This window comes from Sminthopsis crassicaudata, chromosome 2, assembly GCF_048593235.1.
Source record: "Sminthopsis crassicaudata isolate SCR6 chromosome 2, ASM4859323v1, whole genome shotgun sequence".
NCBI classification, from domain to species: Eukaryota; Metazoa; Chordata; class Mammalia; order Dasyuromorphia; family Dasyuridae; genus Sminthopsis; species Sminthopsis crassicaudata.
The window spans coordinates 359,720,187-359,743,364 of NC_133618.1; the positions used below are offsets into that span (position 1 = coordinate 359,720,187).

The 23,178-nt window shown below is 35.0% G+C and overlaps 1 protein-coding gene across 1 annotated transcript in view; it reads left to right on the top strand.

Annotated features, from left to right (window-relative positions):
- CDKL3 (cyclin dependent kinase like 3) overlaps window positions 1–16,884 on the top strand; it is an 87,034-nt gene extending 70,150 nt beyond the window's left edge. Inside the window, exon 13 of the mRNA XM_074290916.1 lies at window positions 16,643–16,884. Coding sequence (XP_074147017.1) covers window positions 16,643–16,711 — 69 coding nt within the window. The 3' untranslated portion in view covers window positions 16,712–16,884. The remainder of the gene's footprint in view (window positions 1–16,642) is intronic.
- The last annotated feature ends 6,294 nt before the right edge of the window (window positions 16,885–23,178 follow it).

The following is a 23,178-nucleotide window of genomic DNA, read 5'->3' on the forward strand; positions in this document are numbered from 1 at the left end:
AAATACTGGGGAATTCCAAGGACTTAGAGAAGGCCGTAAGTGTCCTTGGTCAAGTTGTTCGTTCACTATGTCTAATAAGACCTGAATTTTATCACTTCTTAAGGGCCACTGTTCTACCCACACTGGTGAATCAGTCTTCCACTGAATAGGAACCGGTGAAAGTGCAGGTAGGCCTTCAACAGCAGCCCTGCCTAAAAAGCCAAAGTGCTTATTTGTAATCCTATCTGCTGTAAAATGTCTCTTCCCCACAGATTGATGGGGATTTTTTCAACCACAAAAGGAGTAAAAACTCTTGTTTCACCTTCAAATATCCATCTCAAAGGGGTAGCACTAACTTCTGCTGCTATTGATCCTCCTATCCCAGACATGTAGGTGTCTGCCTTAATCTTTGGCCAGTGACTGGGCCAATTGGCACCTCTAATAGCTGTATGATCAGCACCTGTGTCTACCAATCCTTCAAATGGTATTCCATTTATATAAATAGTAAGCATAGGTCGGTCAGCTGTCACAGCTGCTGTCCAATATATTCCTGGATTTTGTTTGGATTTTTTTTGATATTTTAAAAATTATTTTTGATATATTTTTGATATTATTTGATATTATTTTTTTGATAATTTTTGAGATTAGCAAAGTATTTTGATAGTGTAAGGTAAAAATAAACCAATTAGTGTGGTAGCAATGAATATGGAAAGGATTCAAAAATTTCTGAAGCAAAAATTATCAAGACTTGAATGAAATACTTACTATATGCAAAGCATTGTAGGTACAAATAGAAACTCCATGTTCTCAAGGAATTTACATTCTGAGGAGACAACACATATGGAAGGTTTCAGCTGCAAATCAGATGGAAACACTACTCAGAGTACAGTGGCAAAACAGGTGTTAATTGTCTTTTAAAGTCATTTCCACTAAAATATAGTTTCTGATGTTGGACTATTTGATAGTGCCAGGAATTTGACAGCTTTTTTTTTGGAGTCTTCAAAAGATGTGGCTATTCATTTTCGAAGAGGATCATGACAACCCAGATGTGTTGATGATGACTTGTGTGTGAACTGTACTTAATGCAGCAGAGTTGCTCATAGTCATCAGATTTACTCTCTCTGAATCATCAAAGTCCAGTGGCAGGACAAGAATCAAGAAGATTGGTAATAGACAGTGCAGTGAATGAGCTTGGTGTCATTGATGCCTGAACAAGCTCTAAATGCTCCACAGTACCTACTTCAGCAGTTTTTGGAACAAATTGTCCTCATTTGCCTGCAGGAATAGTTTCCAGGCTGCATCTCTGCAGTGGTTGCTCTTGGGGATGGTGGCCATGGATACTAAACTGGAAGCATTGCTATTTCAAAGACTCTGGGTTCTCAGTCCTGGGGCATCTCAAGATCTGAGAAGCAGTGGTGAAGTAGGTGGTGGTGGTCTTTCCTCAAGTACAAATATGATTCACAAAGAATCTCCTAATTGGAACTCAAGCAAAGAAATCCAATTAATTAGCTTCAGCTGCCTTCTCCTTCCCCCTCCCTCCTTCCTGAGAGGAAATCACTTTGCTCTCTTCTTAACTTCTTTATTCGTGTAAAGGAATGAATAAAATTATTCATACTATGAGTTCCTTATGTAAGATGCATAATAATGTAAGATGTGAGTAGTATAGTATATCTTCAAGTGAGGTGGTTCCAGAACCTTCTGATATTTAACTATGGCATTGTCCAGTTAGACTCAGCATGCATAACAAGTTTGATTTTACACATATTTCTATTAATACTCAGCATTGGAAATTTCTCTGGAGCTATTTCTTTTTATTTATTAAATATATTTAATGATTTCTCTAAAATACAAAAGAAAGAAAATCTTTTAAGAACTCTTACCTAATATGAATGTTATGGAATATTATTGCTCTGTAAGAAATGACCAGCAGGATGAATACAGAAAGGTTTGGAGAGACTTACATGAACTGATGCTGTGTGAAATGAGCAGAACCAGAAGATCACTATACACTTCAACAACAATACTGTATGAAGATATATTCTGATGGAAGTGGATATCTTCAGCATAAAGAAAATCCAACTCATTTCCAGTTGATCAATGATGGACAGAAACAACTACACCCAGAGAAGGAACACTGGGAATTGAATGTAAACTGTTAGTACTACTGTCTTTTTACTCAGGTTACCTTCAGAATCCAATTCTTACTGTGCAACAAGAAAATTGGATTTACACACATATATTGTATCTAGGTTATACTGTAACACATTTAATATGTATGGGATTGCCTGTTATCTAGGGGAGGGAGGGGAAAATTTGGAAAAATGAATACAAGGGATAATGTTATAAAAAGAAATTATGCATATATACTGTCAAAAAATTTTTTATAATTATAAAATTAATTTAAAAAAGAATATATAAAAAAAGAACTCTTACCTAAAGTACAATTTCTTTCTTTTTTTTTGGTCAGTGGAGATTAAGTTTTTTTTTTTTTATGTTTCTATTGATTTTTAAATTTTTAAAATTTTTTATTATAGCTTTTTATTTACAGATATATGCATGGATAATGTTTCAGCATTGATAATTAAAAAAACCTTTTGTTCCAACTTTTCCCCTCCTTCCCTCCATCCCTTCTCTTAAAGTATAAGTTAAATACAATATATGTATACCTGTCCTTACAGTTATTTTGCTGTACAAAAAGAATTGGACTTTGAAATAGTGTACAATTAGCCTGTGAAGGAAATCAGAAATGCAGGGATTGGGAATTCTATGTAGTGGTTCATAGTCATCTCCCAGAGTTCTTTTGCTGGGTGTAGCTGGTTCAGTTCATTACTGATCTATTGGAACTGATTTGGTTCATCTCATTGTTGGAGAGGGCCATGTCCATCAGAAGTGATCATCACATAGTATTGTTGTTGAAGTATATAATGATCTCCTGGTCCTGCTCATTTCATTCAGCATCAGTTCGTGTAAGTCTCTCCAGGCCTCTCTGTAGTCATCCTGGTGGTCATTAAGAACAGAACAATAATATTCCATAACATTCATGTACCATAATTTATTCAGCCATTCTCCAATTGATGGGCATCCACTCTGTTTCCAGTTTCTGGCCACTACAAAAGGAATGCCACAAACATTCTTGCACATACAGGTCCCTTTCCCTTCTATAAGATCTTTTTGGGATATAAGCCCACTAGTAACACTGCTGGATCAAAGGGTATGCACAGTTTGGTAACTTTTTGAGCATAGTTCCAAATCATTCCCCAGAATGGCTAGATGTATTTCCAATACCACCAACAATGTATCAGTGTCCCAGTTTTCCCACATCCCCTCCAACATTCTGCATTATCTTTCCCTGTCATTCTAGCCAATCTGACAGGTGATCTCAGAATTGTCTTAATTTGCATTTCTCTGATTAATAATGACTTGGAGCATCTTTTTCATATGGCTAGAAATAGTTTCAATTTCTTTGTCTGAGAATTGTCTATTCATATCCTTTTACCATTTATCAATTGGAGAATGGCTTGATTTCTTACAAATTAGAGTCAATTCTATATATTTTGGAAATGAGGCCTTTATCAGAACCTTTGACTGTAAAAATGTTTTTCCAGTTTATTGCTTCCCTTCTAATCTTGTCTGCATTAGTTTTGTTTGTACAAAAGCTTTTCAATTTGAAATAATCAAAATTTTCTATGTAGTGATCAATAATGATCTCTAGTTCCTCTTTGGTCATAAATTCCTTCCTTTTCCATAGATCTGAGAGGTAGACTATCCTATGTTCTTCTAATTTATTTGTAATCTCATTCTTTATGCTTAGGTCATGAACCCATTTTGATCTTATCTTGGTGTATGGTGTTAAGTGTGGGTCAGTACCTAGTTTCTGCCATATTAATTTCCAATTTTCCCCAGCAATTTTTAACAAACAATGAGTTCTTATCCCCAAAGCTGGGGTCTTTGAGTTTGTCAAAGACTAGATTATTAAAGTTATTGACTGTTTTGTCCTTTGAACCCAACCTATTTCATTGATCAACTAGTCTATTTCTTAGCCAAATACCAAATAGTTTTGGTAACCACTGCTTTATAGTATAATTTTAGATCTGGTACAGCTAAGCCACCTTCATTTGATTTTTCTTTATTAATTCCTTTGAAATTCTTGACCTTTTGTTTTTCCATATAAACTTTGTTGTTATTTTTTCTAGGTCATTAAAATAGTTTTTTGGGCGTCTCATTGGTATAGCGCTAAATAAATAGATTAGTTTAGGTAGTATTGTTATCAAAGTACGGATTTCTACTACAACTTGATCCTTCATTTTACTCCTCACTTTAGGTCATTAAGCCCAAGATGTTTGGATTAGTGGTTAAATATCCAATTGAAAATAGCTGCAACTGCATTTTAAAAATTTACACAAGAATAGTTTTCATGATTTGAATAACTAGTCTGGCAATGCCCTAACAGCATTCCTTTTGAAAATTAGGTTTGGAGGTAAGGCCATCTTTACTACTCATATTAAATGAGCAATTTTGGGTTGGGGTAAAGGTCTTGTGATCCTTGCTAAATCAAGACACCAGCTTCAGAAATTTATTTTACTTATGACCAAAGTACAGTAAAATTTATATGTGTCTATCTTTGGCCTTGAAGTCAAAAGAGAAAAATGAGAAAGAGCACTCACTGATTTAGAATCTGAGAATCTGGGTTCCTACTTTACCTTGGGTACTTCCTGTGTGATTTCAGATCAGTTAACTGTAAAGGGCTAGAACTGAGCAAATGCACTTGGATAATGAAGCACGTGAGACTAATTGCCAATTGGAAGGTTCCCTATTAACTTGTTTGAAGGTTGACCCTCCTCAGCTATTCTGTGCTGACTTGATTGGTGGGACAAAGAGGGGAAAGTGACGTGTGTGGGAGGAGTAGGAGGAGGAAGAGGAAATTGAGACACTCACTCTCTGTCTCTCGCGGTGTTTAAGAGAGGAAGGTGTGTGTGTGTGAGATTGCTAGATCTAATCCCCTGACCTTGACCGTAAAAGATCAAGAATAAAGACGTTTAGTGATCCTGACTCTGGCTGATTTCTGGGAAGACAGAGTTCCAGCAGTTAACCTCCTTATTACTATATTTTCTCTTCTGAATAAGAGACAGTTGAAGTAGATGATTCCTGAAGTCCTTTCTAATTCTAAATCTCAGATTGTGTGACAAAAATGTGTTCTTTTGAGAGCAAGAGAGATTGACAAGTCAATCTGCTTATTGGAAAGATTGACACCCTCCACCCTCAGATTTCCCATTCCTGGCCTAATCTAATTTTCTTGATGCTCAATCTCCATTCTGAGGTCCACAGCCATTCCTTTCTATTGATTTTTTTCATCTTAATGAGATTTATGAAGTCTTAGACCTAGAAAGCTACCTCTTTCCACATCATATCAGAAATCCCTTTTATTAATACAAGGGTTCATCTAGCATCTGAATATCTCCAATGACAAGGGATTCTGGATTTCCGTGTGGCAATTCTTTTCACTGCTGGGAAATTTTAATAAGGTAGTTTTAATCTTTCATTATCTTTTTATACCTTTCTATTAGTATGGTTCTTTCTATTATGATGTCTGAAAATGTGGGCCATTCCAAATTGTTGGCAAATAAAAAGCAACATACACATGCTGTATTTGTTTTTCACTGACCAAAGTTTCTGATTTGAGGACACAAAATAATGAAAGTCATGGTATAATTTAAGGGAGAATATTTTTTGTTAGATACTGTCTGCTGACAGTTTTATCCTATATCACATAAACATTGAAATGCTATTATAAAAAGCAACATACCAATGATTCATTCCTGATAAATAATACAGAATACTAAATTCACCCATTTGATCTGTGTAATCTCCTTGAAATTAAAACCTGGGGACAAATAAAGTATAGATTACTATAAAAAGGCTTCAAAGGAAAATAAACTGTTATGATGTAGTATATCTCCTCTTCTCTTCCACATCCTCTCTTGTTTTTGTTATGTATGATGTGACCCAACCCAAAGAACTGATCTGCTCATAAATTCCTAATACATTTGTATTGTATCCTGCTTTCTAGAGCCCCCAAGTTGGGGGAAAGCACAGTACGTCTTGTCACCCCAACTTTGGGGCTCTAGAAAGCAGGACACAAAATATTTGGTTTGTTCAAGTTGTTTGTTCAATTTCTTTTTCTAAAATGGGACTATTTATTTTCCCTAGTAATATGGGCAATTTGTATTTTTGTAAGTATTCATCCATTTCACTTAGATTATCAAATTTATTAACTACAGTTGGGCAAAATAGCTCCTAATTATTGCTTTAATTTCCTCTTCATTAGTGGAAATTTCACCCTTTTCAATTTTTGATGCTAGCAATTTGATTTTATTTTGTTTTTTAATCAAATTAACTATAAAGATTTATCTATTTTGTTAATTTTTTTATAAAACCAACTCTTAGTTTTATTAGTTTGTTACTTTCAGTTTTATTAATCTCCCCTTTTATTTTCAGAATTTCAAATTTGGTATTGTATTGGGTTTTAAAAAATTCTTTTTCTAGCTCTTTTAATTGCATGCATAATTCATATATTTTCTTTTTCTCTATTTTATTCAAGTAAACATCTAGAGATACAAAATTTCCCCTAAAAACTGTTTTGGCTGCATCTCATGAATTTTGGTATGTTGTCTCATTGTTGTCATTATCTTGGATGAAATTATGGATTGTGTCTATGATTTATTGTTTTACCCACTCATTCTTCAGGATTAAATTATTTAGTTTCCAATTTTTTATCTATTTTTCTCTGGCCCTTTATTACATTACATGTAATTTTTATTACATCCTGATCTGAAAAAGACACATTTATTATTTCTGCAATTCTGCATTTGATTTTGAAGTTTTTATGTCCTAATACATAGTCAGTTTTTGTTTAGGTTCTATATACTACCAAGAAAAAAGTACATTCCTTTCTGTCTCCACTGAATTTTCTCCAAAGGTCTATCATATCTTACTTTTCTAAAATTCTATTTACCTCCTTAATTTCTTTCTTGTTTATTTTGTGGTTAGGTTTATCTAATTCCGAAAGAGGGAGATTGAGATTCCCCCATTAGTATAATTTTGCTATCTATTTCTTCTTACAGCTCTCTTAACTTCTCCTCTAAGAATTTGGATGCTATACTAACTTGGTGCATATATTGTTTAGTACTGATATTATTTCATTGTCTATGGTACTCTTTAGCAAAACAGAGTTTCCTTCCTTATCTCTTTTCATTAGATCTATTTTTGTTTTTGCTTGATCTGAAATCGGGATTGCTACTCCTGCTGTTTTTTACCTTAGTTGAAGCATAGATTCTGTTCTAGCCTTTTACCTTTATTCTATATATATCATTCTGCTTTAAATATGTTTCTTGTAAATGTATTGTAAGATTCTGGCTTTTGGAAGAGTTCATCCTCATTCACATTCACAGCTAAAATTACTAACTCTGTATTTCCCCCATCTTATTTTCTCCAAGTTAAACTTTTCTCTTCTTTTCCTCCTTCCCCTCCTCCCTAGTGTTTTGCTTCTGACCACTACCTCCCTCAAATCTACCTTTCCCTTTTACAGCCCCTCCCCCTTTCTTATCCTTTTCCCCTTTCTACTTGTCTTCCTTCTCTTAGTCTTCCTCTTTCGTTTCCCCTCTCCCATATAGGATGAGACAAGTTTCTCTATCAAACTAAATATGTCTGATATTCTCTCTTTGAGCCATATCCAAGGAGATTGAGATTCACACAATTCTCTTCCCCCTCCTTTCTTTCCCTCAACTGTAATAGGTCTTTTTTTGCCTCTTTATGTGGGTTTTACCTCTTTTTACCTCCCCTTTCTTCTTCTTCCAGTATAATTCCTTTTCTATCCCTATTTTTCTTTTTTATGTCATCACAGTAAAGTCAAATTATACCTACATATTCCCATATAGGGATGTAAACATTTTAATCTTTAAAAACATAGTATCTTACACACATATATTGTATATAGGATAATCTGTAACACATTTATTATATATGGGATTGCCTGTCATCTAGGGGAGGGAATAAAGGGAGAGGGGGGAAATTTTGGAAAAGCGAATACAAGGGATAATGTTGTAAAAAAGCACTGTCAAAAATTATAATTATGAAATTAATAAATAAAAATAAATAAAAAAATAAAATCTTTAAAAACATAGTTGTTTTTTCTTCCCTTTTTGCCTTTTTATGTTTCTCTTGAGGTCTTTATTTGAAAATCAAATTTTCTATTCATCTCTGCTCTTTTCATCAAAAATAAATGAAAGCCTACTATTTCATTGAATGTCCAACTTTTTCCTTGAAAGATAATGCTTAATTTTGTTATATAGTTGATTCTTGGCTGCAGTCCAAGCTTCTTTGCCCTCCAGAATATCATATTCCAGTCCCTTCTATCCTTCAAAGTAGAAGTTTCTAGTGCTGGGTAATCTTGATTGCGACTCCTCAGTATTTGAATTGTTTCTTAGCTGTTTTCAGTATTTTCTCCTTGTTATGATAATTCTGAAATTTAGCTACAATATTTCTTGGAGTTTTTATTTTGTGGTCTCTTTCTGGAGGCGATTAGTGGATTCTTTCAATGGATATTTTACCTTCTGGTTCTAGGATAACAGGATAGTTTTCCCTGATGATTTCTTGAAAGATGTTGTCTAGACTCTTTTTTTCATCATGATTTTCAGGTTGTCCAGTAATTCTTAGATTGTCTCTCTTGTATGTATTTTCCAGGTTAGTTGTTTTTCTGATGAGGTATTTTACATTTTCTTTCATTTATTTATTTATTTTTGTGTGTGTGTTTGATTAATTCTTGATGTCTCATTGACCCATTCACTTCCATTTGTTCAATTCTAATGTTTAGTGAATTATTTTATTCGGTTAGTTTTTTTTATCTCCTTTTGCATTTGATCATTTGAATTTTTAAATGAGTTTTTTGGTCATTGGAATTTTTTTTCCAATTCACAAATCTGTTTTTCAAGTTGTTTTCTTTTTCTATTTCACCAAAACTAATTTTTAAGGAGTGATTTTCTTCAGACAATGTCTGTTTCCTTTTTCAGAGCTTTCATTTCCTTTCCCCATTTTTCTTCTAATTTTTAAAAATCCTTTTTGAATTCTTCCAAGAGAGTCTTTTGAGATGGAAACCAATTAATATCATCCTTTGAAGCTTCATCTGGAGACAGTTTGTCTTTAGTGTCCTCAGGATTTAGGGTCTGTTCTTTCCTATTTCCATAAAAGCTATCTGTGGTCAGAACTCTTTTTATTTTTTTTGTTCATTTTTAATGATTGAAGTCTGCTGTTAAGGCAAAGAGAAGATTGTCCCAAGCTTCCTCTACAGGCTGCAATTCACCCTGTCTGATTGAGACAGACTTTTTCTGAAGTTCTATCAAATATCTTCTGCTGGAAATTTTTTTCATTCCAAATATTTGTGGGTTCTGTCATTCCAAAACCTGTTCAGAGGCTTAATTTGATGTTTATCTGAGTGAAGCTAAGAAGGACTCAGACAAAAACTGTCTATCCTCCGCCATCTTGGCTCCACCCTCCTCTAGCTAATTCCTGATACATTTGGGAGAGGCATCTCCTCCTGTACTTCCTTTCATCAGAAACTCTGAGCTAGTCCAGGCCTGCCGTTTACTAGTTGTGTAACTTTAGGAAAATCACTTCATTCTTCTGGACCTCAGTCTATTTTGTCTGTAAAATAAAAATAATCTCTTTCCTGACTTCTTCTCAGGGTTATTGTGAGGAGTAAGTGAAATAGTGTAAGTGCTTTACAAACTGATAGACACATATATTAACAATAATGAGTAAATTCTGAAAACTAGAATCTTCCTTTTCCCCCTGGAAGTTCTGCCCATCTTCAAGTATGAAGGAAGTTAAAAATTGCATAGGAAATGATTACCCTTTTTGATGAGACCTGGCTGGTGTCTAGTACTTTGAACACAAAGAAACATGGAGTTCCTGCGTGTGTGTGTGTGTGTGTGTGTGTGTGTGTGTGATGTTCCTGTTGGCTTTCTGGAAGCAGCCTTCATTTTGGCTGAGTAATCACCACAAGAACAGCCAGGGATGAAGTCCAAATTCTTTAATGTCTCCTTGCTTGGGGCTGGGCATCTTTCTGGAGAGCCTTTCAGACCAGCCTTGATCTCAGTGGAGAAATGCAGGAGGAGAATCTGCCACCAAAGTGGTGTGAGATGGGATGAATGAATCTGGCTCTGGGTCCGAGGACTTATGCTTTAGCCTCCAGCCACCACAAAGGTGGACTGTCCCTGTCTCTCAGTCCCTGCTGGCTGTTATATACTCTTATTATAATTACATCATCGTAAGTGTGAATCTTGTAGAACTATATTAACTACTAAGTACATGTACTAAACTAGAGAACTATTAATCACCATGCTAAACTAGATAACCATTGTATTATTAATTCCACTGAGTTAGCATCTTGTAAGAATCCTTGTTTTAAGTACAAGAGTTCTGGCCCATAACATATGTGTGTGATATGTGAGAGAGAGAGAGAGAGAGAGAGAGAGAGAGAGAGAGAGAGAGAGAGAGAGAGAGAGAGAGAGAGAGAGTGTGAGAGAGAGAGAGAGTGAGAGAGAGAGAGAGAGTGTGTGAGAGAGAGAGAAAGGGAGAGAGAGAGAGAGAGAGAGAGAGTAAGAGAGAGAGAGAGAGTGTGAGAGAGAGAGAAAGGGAGAGAGAGAGAGAGAGAGAGAGAGAGAGAGAGAGAGAGAGAGAGAGAGAGAGAGAGAGAGAGGGAGAGAGAGTAAGAGAGAGAGAGAGTGTGTGAGAGAGAGAGGGAGAGTGTGAGAGAGAGAGAGAGAGTGTGTGTGTGTGAGAGAGAGAGAGAGAGAGAGAGAGAATATGAAAATGTAGGAAGGAAAAAAAATGTTACTGTGAGAATGGATGCCTATCCCTATATTCATGATGATGAAGTTGCCCCTCCTCAGTAACCATAAGGCCACACATCTCCAATTGGTTGTCTTGACTATATATGCCTAGCACACGTTGTCAAAATATGTTGTCAGGCTGCATTTTTCCCCTGAGAGGTGTAAGCATTTCCTGCTATTTGGTTGAGGTTTGAGTTTGCTTAGTCTCTTATTTGAAATTTCACTGTAAGCACTGAAAAAAGTTGATACTGAGTCAAAATCTCACTGAGGATGATGCAGAGGATTTATCTCATACTCATGATTTTCTAATAGTAAATGTTTTCCTCAGAAAGACGTTTTAGTTTGCCCAGTTGAAGAACTTTTATTCTGAATTATAAAGGGACATCAGTCTTCTAGGTAATATTAATGGATAGCTCCCTTCAAATGAATTCTTTACCATCTTTCCTGTTCTTTAATTACATACATACAAAGAACCACGATAATGTCATAAAGTTGAATGGGAGTAAGTTATGTTTTGTCTTCAGTGCTTTTTATCTCTGTTAAAGGAAGATTTCTCAAAGTAGTGCAAGCTACTGTTTGGTAATAATCAATTCTTCACAACAACAGAACCCCTTTTGTTCTAAGTTTTAACATTAGCAGCGATTATAATTCAATAATAGATAAATTGGTTTGACAGTTTAGTCCCTACTTTTATATTCTCTGGGAGAAAAATCTAAGAAATACAGTTAAAGAGGGGGAGGAGAAAAAATGAAATTCCAATTTTTTTACCTTCCTATTTTTAGTTTGTTATTCTTTATCACCAGGTTACTACTTTAAAGATTTTGAGGCAATGTAGTTCAGGGACAAAAGCATTGACTTAGAGACGAGGAGTCTAACCTCTGATTCTTTGTACCTGTGTGATCTTGGGCAAGTTACTTAACCTCTCCAGGTCTGTTTTCTCATCTGTAAAATAAGGGACTTGTATTAGATGGCTTCTAAAGTCTTTCAATATTCTATGTCTATTACTCTATGATCTCAGGAAAAATAGAAGTAATTTAAACATTTATAGCACCAAGGTAAAAACCTTTCTTTGGATTCATGACTTAAGAATGCTTCTTTAAATACCTAATCTCTCTGAAGAATCACAGAATTAGAAGAAATCACTTAGTCCAATCTATTACTAACAAGGGTACTATTGATATCAACTATTGGTATCCTTAAAAGAGCTAAATACCCTTTCTCCAGAAAAGACATGAATATTATCTGGCATGTCCTGTCTTTGATGACATGCTGGTTCTTTTTAAAAGTTCATAAACAATCGTTTACACAATATTTTCTTGAATTTTTCCAAGAAGTCTTTACCTTTTTCTCTTTTTTTGAAAATCAGGCTATGTTTGGATTCATAGCACCATAATATCCAAAAATTTTCTGAATACCACTAATGGTTGAATAAAGTTTTCAGAATCCTGGCATGGAATTCTTATGGAATTATTGATTGAACTTATTGTGATGTCATAATCTAAATGTTTTCTTACTATTTTTTAACTTATGGATAATCTTTTAAAGAAATGATTAAAGATGATGGTTACCATATAAAACATTGTATTCTCTCAGTGGGTCTAGTAATATTTGAGCTGCATTTTATTTTAGCCCTGTTGGGGGCGACATCATCCTGATCATGGTACCTGGCTTTAGTTAACAGACACTAGAAACCTAAAGTATTTGTATGAGAATAGGAGGCTAGTGTTCGAAGATAACAGCAGCTCTCTTCTTTTTGAAGTGTTCTGCCCAGTGTTTTTGAAAACTAACCATTTTTAATAGCTCTCTATAAAGTACTGATCTATGCTAAGTGACCAGGAGGGGAAAAAAAAATCCCAACAAATCTAGTTTGTTTTGAAATAAGTTTTTAAATTGAAAGCAACTTAATTTTTAAAAAATTAATAATAGCTCTTTATTTTCAAAATATATACAAAGGTAGTTTTTAATATTCACCCCTGTAAAATCTTGTGAGCGAATTTTTCTCCCTTCCCCCTACTCCCTCCTCCAGACAGCAAATAATCCAATATATGTTAAGCATGTGCAATTCTACCATACATATTTCCATGTTTATTATGCTCACAAGAAAAACCAGAACAAATAACCAACAGAATGATTTCAGAGAGGCCTGGAGAGACTTACATAGATGCTAAGTGAAATGAGCAGGACCAGGAGATCATTATACACGGCAACAACAAGACTGTACGATGATCAATTCTGATGAATGTAGCTCTCTTCAACAATGAGATGAAACAAATCAGTTCCAACTATTCAGTAATGAAGAAGAGCCATTTATACCCAGAGAGAGGACTATGGGAACTGAGTGTGGACCACAACATAGCATTTTCATTCTTTGTGTTATTGTTTGTTTGCATTTTTGTTTTCCTTCTCAGGTTTTTTTTCTAGATCTGATTTTTCTTTTGCAGCAAGATAACTGTATAAATATGTATACATATATCGGATTTAATATACACTTTAACATATTTAACATATATTGGACTACCTGCCATCTAGGGGAAGAAGTGGGGGGAAGGAGGGGAAAATTTGGAACAGAAGGTTTTGCCAGGGTCAGTGTTGAAAATATTATCCATGCATATGCTTTCTAAATAAAAAGTTATAATAAAAAATTTTTAAAAATCAGATCAAAAAGGGAAAAAATGAGAGAGAAAAAATAAGCAAACAACAACAAAAATGGCGAAAACACTGTTTTGATCCACATTCAATCCCCACAATCTTCTTTCTGGATGCAGATGGCTTATTCCATCACAAATCTATTGGAATTGGCCTGAATCACCTTGGTACATCAGAATTGATCATCACATAATCTTGTTGCTGTGTACAATGTTCCTTTGGTTCTACTCACTTCTAGCAATCAGTTCATGTAAGTCTCTCCAGGCCTGTCTGAAATCATCCTGCTGGTCATTTCTTACAGAACTTAATGGTTAGCATATCCACATCCTTATACACTTCCTTATCCAGTGGTTCAAAACCTCTTGCATCATGCTCTCTGAAATGCCTGCTACATAGTTAGAAATGTGTTTTCATTTTAAAGATGTTCTTATTCCCTTTTATCTTCTGACACTTAGTGGGACCAGAATCCTGCCTTATGACTCTGCATCCCTACCCATCCATTCCAGTATTGAATATACTTTCATTCATATGCCCTAACTCAATGATCATGGGAAGAGGTGAAATGGGAATTAGAATACTTTGTGCTCTCCAATTTTCCCATTTCCAGACTCTCTACCACCATTACGCAGCAACCCTTCCCTCCTCTAATGTCTATATTATTATTCAATCTGGGTGCTAGTGGCCATTATCTATAATTTCCAAGGATAATCTTTTTCCTTCATAAATGAGTTCAGTGCATGACACAGTCACTCCATGACTCCTGCCCTTATAATATAGAACTTCTATCTCCTGCATCTGTTCAATTCAGCCAAACTGACTTTCTCTCTGGTCTCCCACACGACACACCATCTCCTGTCTCTACATAATGTCTAGAATGCATTTTCTCTTTGCCACCACCTCATAAAAGCCTTTTCTTTCCTAAAGAGGGAATCATCCATATCATCCACAAAAAGCCCTTTTTGACCCCTGACAACTACTAGTGTCTTCCCTCTGAAAATATCTTATATTTAACTATTTGGCATAAATGTGTGTTTTTGCATGTGTGTGGGTGAGTGTATACATTATATATTTGTATTCTCCATTAAAATGTAAGAATTCATTTGTGAGTAGAGGCTATTTCATTTTTTTATATGTGTTCCCAGTGCTTAGCACAATGCATGGCACATAGCAAGAAATTAGTAAGAACTTGTTGACTGAGTTCAACAAACATTTTTATGTCCTTTCAGTTAGCCTAGTTTGGATACTCTTAGTTCTTCAGTTTCATGATGCACTTCTCTACTTACCTCAAATATATAGAGAGATGGTCGTACTCTTGATATTGCCATTACCCACAAGTGTTTCTACTTTGATGTTCATAAATTAAAAAATTCTTTTATCTGATCATAATTATTTTTGTCATCATTATTATCATAACTATTTTTATCATTCCATCTTTTTTCTATAACTTATGATCTCATTAACTTTTTTTATCTTCACTGTGACCTCAATACTTTCACCCCTTAATTCTCTCCCAAGCCAACTCCCTTAATGCTTTCCCAAATTTTTCTTTAAAAGATTGTAAGAATTCTCCTGTGAAATTTATAAGAAATCAAGCCATTCTCCAATTGATAAATGGTATTATTGATCAGAGAAATGCACATTAAGACAATTCTAAGATACTACTACGTACCTCTCAGATTGGCTAAGAGGACAGGAAAAGATAATGACAAATGTTGGAGGGGATGTGGGGAAACTGGGACACTGATGTATTATTGGTAGAGCTGTGAACAGATCCAACCATTCTGGAGAGCAATTTAGAACTATACTCAAAAAGCTGTCAAATTGTGCATACCCTTTGATCCAGCAGTGTTACTACTGGGTTTATATCCAAAGAGATATTAAAGAAGGGAAAGGGACCTGTATGTGTAAAAATATTGTGGGCAGCCCTTTCTGTAGTGGCCAGAAACTGGAAATTGAATGGATGCTCATCAATTGAAGAATGTCTGAGTAAATTGTGGTATATGAATAATATGGAATATTACTGTTCTGTAAGAAATGACCAGCAGATGAATACAGAGAGGTTTGGAGAGACTTAAATGAACTGATGTTGAGTGAAATGAGCAGAACCAGGAGATCATTATACACTTCAACAATACTGTATGAGGATGTATTCTGATGGAAGTGGCTCTCTTCATCAATGAGAGGATCCAAATCAGTTCCAATTGATCAGTAATGAACAGAACCAGCTATACGCAGCAAAAGAACACTGGGAAATGAGTGTGGACAACAATATAGCATTTACACTCTATTATTGTTTGCTTGCATTTTTGTTTTTCTCCCCAGGTTATTTTTACCTTCTTTCTAAATCTGATTTTTCTTGTGTAGCAAGACAACTGTATAACTATGTATACATATATTGTATTTAACATATACTGTATTATTTATTATATTTATAACATATACTTTAACATATTTAACCTGCCATCTAGGGTAGGGGGTAGAGGGAAAGAGGGGAAAAGTTGGAACAGAAGTTTTTGCAAGGGTCAATATTGAAAAATTACCCATGCATATGTTTTGTCAATAAAAAGCTATAATAAAAAAATTTTAATTAAAAAAAAAAAAGGAATAAGGAATTCTACTGAGGACCAGGAAGTTTTTTTCCCTTTTGGCAATTTCCTTTGCAGACAGTTATATTTTCTTAGAGAACAGATTATTTAAGATCTCTATTTGATCTTCTCTTAGTTTGGTTATTTTGTATTTTTGAAAGTATTCTTCTCTTTTGTGTCCTAAATTTTGTTGGTGTATATCTGTGTGTGGTGTGGTGTATATAGATTTGGATACTTCCTTTTATTTCTTCTGGTTTTGTTATGGTTTCCTTTTATTCGCTATCCTGTTAATTTTATTTTTGCCTGCTTTTAAAAATCAGATTGGTTAAAGGTTTATCAATTTTGTTAAACTTTATTATATGTTATGGGCCAGAATTCTTGTACTTAAAACAAGGATTCTTACAAGATGTTAATTCAATGGAATTGATGAGACAATGGTTATCTAGTTTAGCATGGTGCTTAATAGTTCTCTAAATTCAATATGATTGATTTAATCTTACAACAAATAATGGTTTTCTAGTGATATAATGACTGGTTTATACTCAGTGTAGAGCATATAAGCTGGAAGCCTCAGCCAGATTCAGAGCTAGAGAAGACAAGCGGACTGGAGGCTGAAGCACAAGCCTTTGGACTCAGATCCATTCATCCCATCTCACACCACCTTGGTGGCAGGCTCTCCTCAGTTTCTCCACTAAAACCAAGACTCCAGAAGGCCTCTAAGAAAGCTAGTGAAGCCCTAGGCAAGGAGACAAGATTTTGAAGGAGATAATAAAGCATTTGGACTTTAACACCTGGCTACTCTTGTGGTGATTACTGAACTGAAACAAAGGCTACTTCCAAGACCTCCAGAAAACCGAACTAAGAACACTACAATTATATATGCTTTTAAAAATGCTTTCTGAATAAACAGAATAGAAAAAAGAAAGATAGAAAAAGAAGATAAAACAAAACAAAGCAAAACAACATTGTCATATGCCCAGCAGAACTTCAGGGAGTATTTAAAATATATAACAAAAAATTTCCAGTTCAAGAAAGGATATATAATAGAAGAAGAAATTATATTCATGAGTATTCATCTTTGCTTCCTTGTAGGTTGTTCTTTTATTCTCTGCTGTGTACTTTTTAAACTTTATTCTTTTTTCCTCTTTCATTCCTGCTCCCCCTTTTGTCCCCACCCCAACCTTCTCTAAGCAGGATATAGTTGAACACAGATATATTTAATAGATATATACATACACACACACACACATATATATATACATATAGATTCAGACCCACATATATATAATATATATATACACACTCATATATATATATACATATATATACACACTCATATATAGGCGACATTCATACAGCTCTACATACACTCTCTCTCTCTCTCTCTCTCTCTCTCTCTCTCTCACACACACACACACACACACACACACACACACGTACCTATATGCATCTAAAACAATGTTAGTATGGCTGACTTACCAATACAGATTTCTCTTTTCATTGAATTTTTAAAGTTTGACTTTGTCTAAGAACAATGATTATTAACCATACTTCCTTTTTTTCCCTAAGAAATTCAAGTCCTGACCCTTGTTGTAGTGTTAGTGAATATCTTTTCTTTGTTCTCCCTGCTAATTCTTCTACTTTAATTCTGTTTCTTAACTTGTCTTGCTATTACTTAACCTCCTCCCAGTCTAGCCATGGATCCCTTTTTCCCCCACTGCCCATCCCCTTTTTTTTTTTAATAGGTTTTTGCTGGTGATATATACCCTTCATGGTATATATGTAGTGTTGCCTATTCCATTATCTATGTGAGTAGGTTTTCAAAACTGCAAGCTCTCTTCTCCCCTCTAATATCTCTGTGTCTGTTCTTCCTCTGCACCTCATTTGTGTAAATCTTTCTTTTGATTTTCCCAGTTGCTGGTGCCAATCTTAAACATGTGGTTTATATTTTTTATGTAAAAATCATAAATAATTTGGCCATGTTAAGTTCCTTGAAATTAATCTTGGATATTGGCTCTTATATGATAATTATCTATTGAGTTTGGGTTTGGTTGAAAGTTCTGTAAATGCATTCATTGAATATCCACTTTTTTTTCATTCAATATTATGGATAATTTTGCTAGATATGATATTTTTGGGCACAGGTCTAGTTCTTTTTATTGCTGGTATGTATGATTCCAGGACCTGCAGTCTTTTATTGTGGCTTCTAATAAATCCTGTACAATTGTAGCTCCAGCACATTTGAATTGCTTTTTTCTTGTTTCTTGCAACATTTTCTGTTTGATCTGGGCATTTCAAAATTTGGCAATAATATTCTGATGTGTTTTCCGTAAAGGATTTCTTTGAAGTGCTGTTTGGTGGATTTTTTCTATTTCTATTTTTCCCTCATGTTCTTTCACTCCAGAATAATTTTCTTGGATTATTTATTATATTCATGTGTCAAGATTATTTTTTGTCACAGGTTTCAGGTAGTCTTATTTTTATATTTTCTCTTCTTGATCTGTTCTCCAGATTTGTTGTTTTTCTTATAAGATGCTTTGCATTATGTGCAGCTTTTTCATTCTTTATATTTTGTCTTGTTATTTCTTGGTCTCTTACAACTTCACTGGTTTCCCCTTTTCCAATTCTAATTTTCAAAGAATTATTTTCATCTTTAAGACTCTGTATCTCCTTTTCTAGTTGGTTAACTTTTTTTCCCATAATCTTCTTGTTTTTCTTGGATAGTTTTTATTTTGAGTTGGACAGCTATGACCCCTACCCAAATTGAAATCAGAGATCTCAAGGTAAAAAAGCAAAAAGGATTTATTACAATTTCTCAAGAAAGGGCAAATCCCAAAAGACAAGGTATCATCACTAGAAGAGTGCAAAGTAGAAGAGAATGGGTTATATAGCCCTAATGTGGAATTCCTTTTGACCTTTTCTCCCATTGACTGGGGAGTCCAGGCTCACACTATAAGTGGAAATCTATCTAGAGACTAAAAATCTGCCCATAGAATAACTAAAAATCTACATAGAGAGACTAATAAGTAAACTAATGATAATAGCAATGATATACTCTTTAACCATATTAGGAATTTAATGATAATGTGGCAAAAGGGGGGAAGGGAAAAGCATATTTGCCTAAAATAAGGTAACACAACTTTTAATTGCAAAGTTTCAAGTTTTAACTAGGGCATAAGTCGGGTCTTCATTCTTAATTCTATTCAATTTTATTTTATTTCATTAGTATTTCCTCAGTGTCTTTCATTTGATTTTTAAGTTCTTTTTTGAGTTCTATAAATTCTCTCTGGGCAGGGAGCTATTTAATGTTATCCTTTGGGATGGAAGAAGCTCTTTTTATTATAGTGTCCTTCTCTGAAGATAAACCCCAGTCTTCCCTTTCCACATAAGTTTCTAAGGATTGGGTTATTTCTTCTTTGCTACTTCATTTTTTTAATGGGGAAATATTAGTATAAGTACCTCTAATCTTGGAGTGGTGCACTAGCTTCACTTCAGCTCTCCTCTTTGACCTGGAAATCCCAGCCAAAATTTCCATCCTCCTAAAGTTTTGGCAGCCATCAATTTCCCTGCCCCACTGTTTCTATATTCATCTTGGGTGCTGGTTCCAGGACCATGTCTCTGTACTATAGCTGGACCTGGTGTTCCTAATCAGCCAAGGTTCACTCTTGTCTTCTTGGACTCAAACCTCCAACTTCTCAAGCTGCAGGAGGTAAAATTTTTTTGTGGTTCCTGCTGAGGCTTCAGCAGGAAGGGCTAATCCCAAGGCTCCCCACTTGGTATTTCTGCAGAGCTAGACTGGAGATATTTGCTTCATAGTAGTTAATATCTGGTCCTAGGTCTTTCTTTGGATCTTCTAGAATTGTCCTTGGAGGACCCCTGTCTGCTCCAAGTCTTCTTGATTTTTCACCAGTCTTTGTTTTCTCTGGGGTGTAAATTTGTTCTGTTTGTGAGGGAAATATGCAGAATTTGAAATTTATTGACCTACTCCACCATCTTCCCAGAATCCTCCCTTATATTTTTTCTTGAAATGGAAATTGTTACATATTTTGAATTCTCTCTGATGTTCTGCTAGACACATGACAATGTTTTGTTTTGTTTTTTTTTCCTTTTCTTTTTTCTATTTTGTTTTTCCTTATTTTGTTGTTAGTTCAATTAATAAAAAAAAGAAACACAAACAAAAATGAATTCTTTAATTCAGCTAAACTCTTGATTTAAATTCATTCCTTCTTGCTAAATCATCTAAAGACACAATAATTGAGTGCGTAATAATTGAGTTACTTCACCTTTAAAATTTGTTATGAGCTGTCATCTTCTCATAGTAAAGGTGGCATTTTACTATAATAGGTTTCAGGAATACAACTTGAGCTTTGCAAGATGGAACCCTTCAGGAAAGAGATGAAACTAGGAAATGAAATGCCTCATAGATCTCATTAGAGCTTTAAGCCAAGTCTATCAATGGATCTACAAGGTACACTGACTGAGTCTGTCCTGACCCTGACATTTTGCTTCCTAGCCAGCTGGAAAGTGAGTGAAAGGGCATGTTTGGTTGGGAGATGCATAGAAAGTCATGGGTTGTTTCCCCCTCTGGTATGCAATATCAGTTTTTGTAGGTTTGTTTTAGGATATTTTTTGAATGCCAGATTCAAATTCTGTTTTTTATGATAGAGGCTCTACTGGTATTAAATATTTTTTCTGGACTCAGATTTTTTGTGCTTCTCTACATGGTTGCCTGATCTTTTAAAAAAGCCAAGCCTCTTGTGTTTTATAAATAGATACAGAGGACAATTATTATGGTGCTTAGTGTTGTTTGGACCTTTGCATAATGTCTGTTCTTAAGCTTTATTATAGGATTGTAAGAGCTATAATCATTTTATAAAGGTGACTTAATGACACCCTGCTCTCCAGGAGCATCTTTTGCCCTACTTCCTCTCAAAGTAGCTGAAAACGAATAATTAATTGAGCTTTATATTTTCTTGGGAAGTGATCATTATAATAATTCCCATTTTGGATATGCAAAAACATTCAGCATAAAAATAAATAATTTGCCTAGGTTCAGTCAGTCAATATCATCAATTTGAAACCCATGATGGCATCTTAGGGAAGAGAAAGAAAGAAAAAGAAAAGGAAAGAAGAAAGAAAGAAAAGGATGGAAGGAAGGAGGGAGGGAGAGAGGAAAGGAGAATGGCAGGGGAAGAAGGAGGGAAGGAGAGAAAGAAGGAAGGAAGGGAAAGGAGAAGAAGGGAGGAGGGTGGAAGGAAAGAAAAGAAAAAAAACTCTCCTTTGTAGGAACCTATAGTCCAAAGATTATAGAAACAAGTGGGTCAGATATTAGGGTAGAAAGAAAAATGGGGAAAGTTCATATTTTTATGCTGCTTTAAGATTTGCAAAGCACATTACATACATAATTTTGCTCCTTAACAGCAATCCTTTGAACTAGATACTATTATTATCCCCACTTACCAAGTGAAATGGTTTTCCTTAAGAGAGGTGGTATGATTCTTTTCTTCAAAATATAGGGATTCCTGCACAAATAAGAGATAAGACTTTATGCTAAGGTCTCTTCCTATTCTGCCACAGGATTCTCTGTATCTGCATTTGTTTCCTTTGTGATCTTGTTCATTGAAGGGAGGCAAAGGCATGAGGAAAATCTCAGAATTTATAAGTGATCTTAATTTGAAAAAAGTGAATAAGAGAATATCATTAACTACCAACTGATATTTTTTCTTTTTATCTATTAAAAAATCTTTATGAGACAATCCATTCCCAGAGCACTAGAGCCTCCTTGGACCAAAATGATATCCCTATGTTGGAATCAAGATACTTTGTGTCAACTATGGCTGATCAGATCAATAAAAGTTTGGAATGCTCCACAAATAGTTGGCCACAAATAGTCCATATGAACATTGAAGTAGAGATACCTCTAAATTTGCACATTCATGTTTCTTTTAAGCTACTGTAATTTTGCTCTTAGAGCACAGCACTTTCTTTGACCTCTTGGATCCCAGAGGAATAACCAAGTGAATGAAGAATATATGTTGTTCAAAGGTTAATTTAGATTTATATTCTATCTGACCCGTGTTCCAGGGAAGAAGAAGTCCTGGCAGTAGATCAAGAGCACTGAGTGGTAGGAGAAGACAGTTCTTCCAGGCCTGTGATCAGAATCAGAAAGTGTCATCATCTTTTCCTTGGCCTATATATGTCTGGTATTCCTGCGGTCACCTTTATCCAGTGAAGACCCCACTGTTAATAGTAAAGGTCTGACATTATCTACCACCATATAGACTAATTGTTTAAGGCAATGAGGTAGTGCAGGGGAGAGAATGTCAGACCTGGAATCCAAATCTTCCTGAATTCAAATTTGACCTCAGATAGTTAGTAGTTTGTGACCTTGTTTGACTCAGTTTTCTCATCTGTTAACAGTATCTTTGCCTAGAAAATCCCAAATGGGGTCACAAAGAGTGAGACATATCTAAAAATGACTGAACAACAAGGACTCAGTCCTTCCAGAACTTCCAGATTTAGTCACTCCTCCAAAAAACTGTTACAGTTTGATTTGTTTCTAGTTTTGATTTTGTAATATTTCTATTTTAGTCTTCCCCTTTTGATGTGGTTAGTGGCAGTGCAGAGAGTTGTGAGAATCCCCTCTGGTCAGTCGGTGCAAGCCCAATATAGAAGAATTTATGAATCTGAAAAGTCTGAATGGCAAAAGGGATTTTTATTGGCACTGAGAAGCCAGCTTTGCTAGGAAGACAGACTTCTTAGTGGTGAGGTCCTGTCAGAAAAATAACAAAGATTATCACTGAGAAGAAGGTATCTTCAGAGTGGGCAAAAGTCCTGGCAGGCAGCTGTGCCAAGAAGAGAGGTCCCTTGGCAAAGCATAATCCTACTTCGGACTTCTGCAAAGATTTGGAGTTCAAAATTGTCTTTTATTGGCGGTCAATGCTTCCATTGAAAATTGAATGAGAATCTCTTAATGTTGTCGATGCCCCCAGGTCTAGATTTCTAGTTGAAAAGAGAATACTTATCTTGGAGTTTCAAGCCACTCAATAGGAGTATCAGGCCCAGATCTCCAACTGAATAAA